This window comes from Tupaia chinensis, unplaced genomic scaffold (genome assembly GCF_000334495.1).
Source record: "Tupaia chinensis unplaced genomic scaffold, TupChi_1.0 Scaffold144899_1, whole genome shotgun sequence".
Classification (NCBI taxonomy): Eukaryota; Metazoa; Chordata; class Mammalia; order Scandentia; family Tupaiidae; genus Tupaia; species Tupaia belangeri.
The window spans coordinates 4103434-4109563 of record NW_006204759.1 but is presented as its reverse complement, the minus strand read 5'-3'; the positions used below and the strand labels follow the sequence as shown (position 1 = coordinate 4109563).

General features: G+C 53.5%; 1 protein-coding gene across 1 annotated transcript in view; it reads left to right on the top strand.

The window, feature by feature from the left end:
* The window catches only part of CAMKK1 (calcium/calmodulin dependent protein kinase kinase 1), a 26545-nt gene extending 20468 nt beyond the window's left edge, over positions 1-6077 (top strand). Inside the window, exons 15-16 of the mRNA XM_006167597.2 lie at positions 41-77; positions 5448-6077. Coding sequence (XP_006167659.1) covers positions 41-77; positions 5448-5520 — 110 coding nt within the window. The 3' untranslated portion in view covers positions 5521-6077. The remainder of the gene's footprint in view (positions 1-40; positions 78-5447) is intronic.
* Positions 6078-6130: the final 53 nt, after the last annotated feature.

The window sequence follows — 6130 nt, the reverse complement described above, 5'->3', positions numbered from 1 at the left end:
CGTTCCTTTGGGAGCGCGTTTGAGCACCAAGCTCGGAAGAAAGAGCGGTCCATGTCTGCTCCAGGAAACTTACTGATGTAAGTACTGGTGGGCTGAGGCCTCTGGGCTGTTCTCTGGGTAGGATGGGTTGGGGGAGACTGAGGCACCTTCCCCCCACTCTCAGTGTCATTGAACACAGGTTGCCCTCCCTCGGCCTGTGAAGAACGCTGCAGAGGGCAGGGTTGGCAAGAGTCGTTAGCTGAGCCTGGAGCCTGGGGTCTCAGCCAGATCTGAGAATAGGGTGCTGTTTGTACCCCTGTCCTTGAGGCTGTGTGGGGCTAGAAGGGACCTCCCTGGTCCAGCTCTTATTTCAGCTATGGGCCCAGCATCCCTGCCTCACACACTCCTGGGGATGAGGCGCCCACCCAGCTCCTCCACAGGACAGGAAGACTCTTCTGTCTCACAGGAACTCCGCTGGGTCCAGCTCAGCCCTCTGGGGCTTTAAATCTGCAGTGATGTAACAATTACGCCATCTGCTGGTCCCGGGATTCAGCTGTCCTGCCCACCATGCCACCTGGCTGGCCCCCTCCACCTTCTTTCACTACAATATAAGAAGTCAGTCTGGGATGCCAACAAGGCCTGGAGTTTGTGCACAGACCTGCAGAGAGAATCTGCGGGGCTCCTGAACCAGGATGTCCTAGAACAGAGGTTGCCCTTCCCCAGCCTGTGGAGGGTGCTGCAGGGTTGGCAGGGTTGGCCCTCCTGGCTTGCCCAGTGGTGAAGCTGTGCTCCCAGAGGGGAGAACGCTGGATGTTGCCCAGCCTCTCGGGAGAGTCCCTTCACTTTTGTCTGTCCAAGGGTCCAGATTTCTGTGAGGTTTCTGTGAGGCCTCTCTCTCGTAAGGGGGCTTTCCAGGAGGTCAGGTCTTGTCATAGTGGACACGCTGATGGCTGCTCCCTGCACTCAGGGATGTCACAATGCGGGGACTGGAGAAGCCTGACAGCCCTGAGCTGCAGTTTCCCATCTCTTCAATGAGGTTGTTGGCATCGGAGTGGGGAGGGTTCCTGAGCTCACCTCAGTCTGCAGGCCTCTGGTGCTGGTTGTGCGTAGTGTGTGGGGGGAGGTTGTGTATAATTGAACATCCAAACAGGCCCACCTCAAGATGAAAGGGGAAGCTATTAATAATCACGCCAGGATGACATGGAGATTCAGGACTGTGTCCACAAACCTGGAAGTCTGGTCACTCTCAGTTCCTGTGGCCCAGTGCCCCCTAGTGGTGAGACAAGCCTGTCACCAGCAGGGTAAAGACAATTCCAGTACTCTCAGTGTCATTGAACACAGGTTGCCCTCCCTCGGCCTGTGAAGAACGCTGCAGAGGGCAGGGTTGGCAAGAGTCGTTAGCTGAGCCTGGAGCCTGGGGTCTCAGCCAGATCTGAGAATAGGGTGCTGTTTGTACCCCTGTCCTTGAGGCTGTGTGGGGCTAGAAGGGACCTCCCTGGTCCAGCTCTTATTTCAGCTATGGGCCCAGCATCCCTGCCTCACACACTCCTGGGGATGAGGCGCCCACCCAGCTCCTCCACAGGACAGGAAGACTCTTCTGTCTCACAGGAACTCCGCTGGGTCCAGCTCAGCCCTCTGGGGCTTTAAATCTGCAGTGATGTAACAATTACGCCATCTGCTGGTCCCGGGATTCAGCTGTCCTGCCCACCATGCCACCTGGCTGGCCCCCTCCACCTTCTTTCACTACAATATAAGAAGTCAGTCTGGGATGCCAACAAGGCCTGGAGTTTGTGCACAGACCTGCAGAGAGAATCTGCGGGGCTCCTGAACCAGGATGTCCTAGAACAGAGGTTGCCCTTCCCCAGCCTGTGGAGGGTGCTGCAGGGTTGGCAGGGTTGGCCCTCCTGGCTTGCCCAGTGGTGAAGCTGTGCTCCCAGAGGGGAGAACGCTGGATGTTGCCCAGCCTCTCGGGAGAGTCCCTTCACTTTTGTCTGTCCAAGGGTCCAGATTTCTGTGAGGTTTCTGTGAGGCCTCTCTCTCGTAAGGGGGCTTTCCAGGAGGTCAGGTCTTGTCATAGTGGACACGCTGATGGCTGCTCCCTGCACTCAGGGATGTCACAATGCGGGGACTGGAGAAGCCTGACAGCCCTGAGCTGCAGTTTCCCATCTCTTCAATGAGGTTGTTGGCATCGGAGTGGGGAGGGTTCCTGAGCTCACCTCAGTCTGCAGGCCTCTGGTGCTGGTTGTGCGTAGTGTGTGGGGGGAGGTTGTGTATAATTGAACATCCAAACAGGCCCACCTCAAGATGAAAGGGGAAGCTATTAATAATCACGCCAGGATGACATGGAGATTCAGGACTGTGTCCACAACCTGGAAGTCTGGTCACTCTCAGTTCCTGTGGCCCAGTGCCCCCTAGTGGTGAGACAAGCCTGTCACCAGCAGGTTAAAGACATTTCCAGTATCTACTTTGTGCCTGGCCGACTGTGACTATGAGACGACTGGGTTTAATACTTTCTACCTATAAAATCCTGTAGTTCTGGGACCAGCAGTTGGCGTAATGGCTATGTCGCTGACTCCCATGTAGTTGACCACAGTTCGAGTCCCGGCCCGGGTAGCTTAAACTCCCTGGGCGCGGGGGCAAGATCCCAAGAGGAGAATGGAGAAGGGATTGTGGCGTGGCCATCCCCCCAGGGGGTGACTTCTTACTTTCTGTCTCTCTGTCTCTCTGTCTTTCTGGCAAGTGCACACGCCCTATAGCAAAAACCTCTCAAAAAAGAAAAAAGAAAAATCCTATAGTTCCATGATCCAAGTTTAATTTTGAGAGGGGGTTATATCTCATCATTGAGTCCAACATTCGTCCTTCCTAGACTTAGGAGCTTCTTATTTTTTTAGTTTTTGTGAATGTGTGGTATGTGTATGTGTTTTGTTTTTGTTGTATGTGTTTTAGAATTATTTTCATTTAACTTTATTATTATTACTTAATTTGTGAGACAGAGAGAGAAGGGGCAAGTCAGAAAGCAAGCCACCGGGTCCTGGACTTTAATCACAGTTGGTCATGTGGGAGTCCAGTGCCCTTAACTGCCACACCACCTGCTGGCCTGTGTGTGTGTGTGTGTGTGTGTGTGTTTAATGAGGTGGCAGAGGCTGGAGGGACAGGGACAGAGATAGGTACATTTGACAGTTTTGCCATGTCACAGTCTTCCTGCCTCAGTCTCTCAATTAGCGAGGATCACAGGTATACACAGGTGTCCCTGGCATGCTCAGGTTGGCTTAGGAGCTGAGCCCAGGCCTGCTATGCAGCTTTCAGTCTTCCGAGTAGTGGCCTCTCTGTGTGCCACCGTGGCTGGGCCTGTGTGATGTTTTAGACAGGGTCTCGCGTGTTGCGGTCCTCCTGCCCCAGCCTCGCTTATGGCTGGAACTACAGGTGTGCATCACCACGCCAGGCTCTGTACAGTGGGCCAGGAAGTACATCCGTGCTGCACAGGGGGCCTCGTCCTGCCAGGGTAGCGTCCAACACCTGCTCCTGTGACTGCTCCTTGGTAGACTGCTCCGTACACTTTACGATAGCTTTCGAAATTCTCTAATAAAATTAAGTGGGCAGTGTGGAGGTTAAGGCCCTGGATGGCTGTAAGGTTCGCGTCTTGGACCCTGTGGCTTGAAAAACACTCCCGGTGCATGTGTGCATGTGTCCAAAACCCCAAGAGAAGAATGGAGAAGAACGGATTGCAGAGTGGCCATTTCCCTGTGGCAGGGTCTTGCCTCTACCTGTCTATCTCTCACAAGTGCATGCACACTACAGGAAAACTCTTTAAAAAATTAAGTGGGATTGGGAACCAGCAGTTAGCATAATGGCTATGTTGACCGCGGTTCGCGTCCCGGACCCGGTGGCTTAAAACTCACGCCGGGCATGTGTGCGTGCATGCCCAAAATCCCGAGAGGAGAATGTGGGAGAAGGGATTGTGGCATGACCATCACCCCTGGGGGGTGATTTCTCGCTTTCTGTCTCTATGTCTCTCTCTGTCTGTCTGGCAAGCGCACACGCCCTATAGCGAAAAAACCTCTCCAAAAAAAAAAAAAATTAAGTGGGATTCATTCTTTTTTAAGATATCAAAACCATTCAGAAGTTATTTAAAAAGAAAGGTCTGGGGCCGAGCAGATGGCGTAATGGTTACGTTGCTGGACTTCCACATGGCCAGCGTTTGAGTCCTGTACTTAGTGGCTTGCTTTCTCACTTCCCCTCTCTCTCAAATTAAATAATAATAATAAAGTTCAATAAAAATAATCCCAGAGCCAGTGGCTTGAAACTCATGCTGGGCACGTGTGCACGTGTGCCCAAAATCCTGAGAGTAGAATGGAGGAGAAGGGCTTGCAGTGTGGTCATCCCTCCAGGGGTGATTTCTTGCTTTCTGTTTCTCTTTCTCTCTCTGTCTCTCTGGTGAGCACACGCGCCCTGTGGCAAAAAGATCAGCAGATGGCATTATGGTTATGTCAGTGGACTCTCACATAGTTTGACCACAGTTTGAGTCCTGGACACGGTGGCTTAAAACTTATTCCAGGCACATGTATGTATGTGCCCAAGATCCTGAGAGGAGAATGGACAAGGGATTGCGGCATGACCTGGGGGATGATTTCTCACTTTCCATCTCTTTGTCTCTCCAGTGAGCACACATGTCCTGTAGCAAAAATCTCTCTTAAAAACAAACAGGGACCAGCAGTTGGCATAATGGCTATGTTGTTGGACTCCCATGTGGTTGACCATGGTTTGAGTCCCGGACCTGGTGACTTAAACTCATGCCAGGCACGTGTGCATGTGTGCCCAAGATCCCGAGAGGAGAATGGAGGAGGAGGGATTATGGCGTGACCATCCCCTCTGGGGGGTGATTTCTAGCTTTCTGTCTCTCTGTCTCTGTCTTTCTGGTGAGCACATGTGCCCTATAGCAAAAACCTCTCCAAAAACAAAACAAAAAAACAAAGAAAGGTCTGTATGTGTGTAGGCTGGGGTGGAATTAGATACAGGAATCCATTGAATACAGAAAAAAAAATCCCAAAACTGGTAATAGGTAGACTCTGTCCTGTGAACAAGGCAAAAAAGTACAAAATGACCAGATCCACTGGGAGTTGAATGAGGTCACGTGAAGGCCCCAACCTGGCTGATACTGCAGCGACACTGGGAAGTCAGTTGTGGTGGATCATGAGAGGCTTTAGAGGCCAGGCTGGGAAATTTAGATTTCGTCTCAGGGCAGTGGAGAACCATAGAAGGTGGTGGGCTGAAGCTAGGAGCAGGGAGACCAGCCAGGGCCAGCTGCCACGGTGTGAGGGGGTCAAGTGGAGACCCAGCTTAGGGAGGTGGGTAGAGGGGATTTGAGAGGTCACAGGGTTTAACTGCCTGTGTGCACATATGCAAGAGTTGTCCTCTTCAATGCATGTTCTAAGCCCTGAAGTCCCTCTGTCCCTGGTGTTCCCTGGCAGGAAAGAAGGGTGTGGCGACAGCAGCAAGAGCCCAGAGCTTCCTGGCGTCCAAGAAGACGAGGCTGCGTCCTGAGCCCCTGCATGCGCCCAGGGCCGCCCAGCAGCACGCTCATCCCGCGCCTCCAGAGGCCCACCACCCTCATGCGACAGCTGCCCCTGCAGGCAGGGGGCCAGGGACTGTGCCCCCTCCCGGCCCCCCTCCCTCTGTGGTGCTGCATGATCTCCACACGTACGTCCAGGGACAGGATTGCAATGTGTGTCATCTGGGGCTCTGGGGGACAGGGCTCCCACGAGGGCTTCCTCCTCATCCTGGCTCTCCCTGGCCTGACCCATCCTAGCACCCATGAAGCCTCAGAAACCTTACTTGTGGCTGGCGAGAACCAGGGCAGCAGGCAGGGAACAAGAAGGTAGGCAGAGGCCTGGCTTGCTGTAACTGCAGAGACGTCAGGTCTGGCTCAGTGCACAGGGAGGGCTGTGCCCTCCCCACCTCAGGGTAGTGGTGCCAGAGTGTCTCCTCAGAATGCTGGGATGAGGCCCTGACCTGCAGTGTGTTTCCGGGCCTCAGCGGGAAAGGGCCCGCACTGGAGAGTGCACGTTGTCTCTGACTTTTGTTCTAAATCTGGGGCAGCAGGTAGGATGATGAGTAAGGTACTACCTCCCACGCTTTCCTAGCTTTGGGTGGA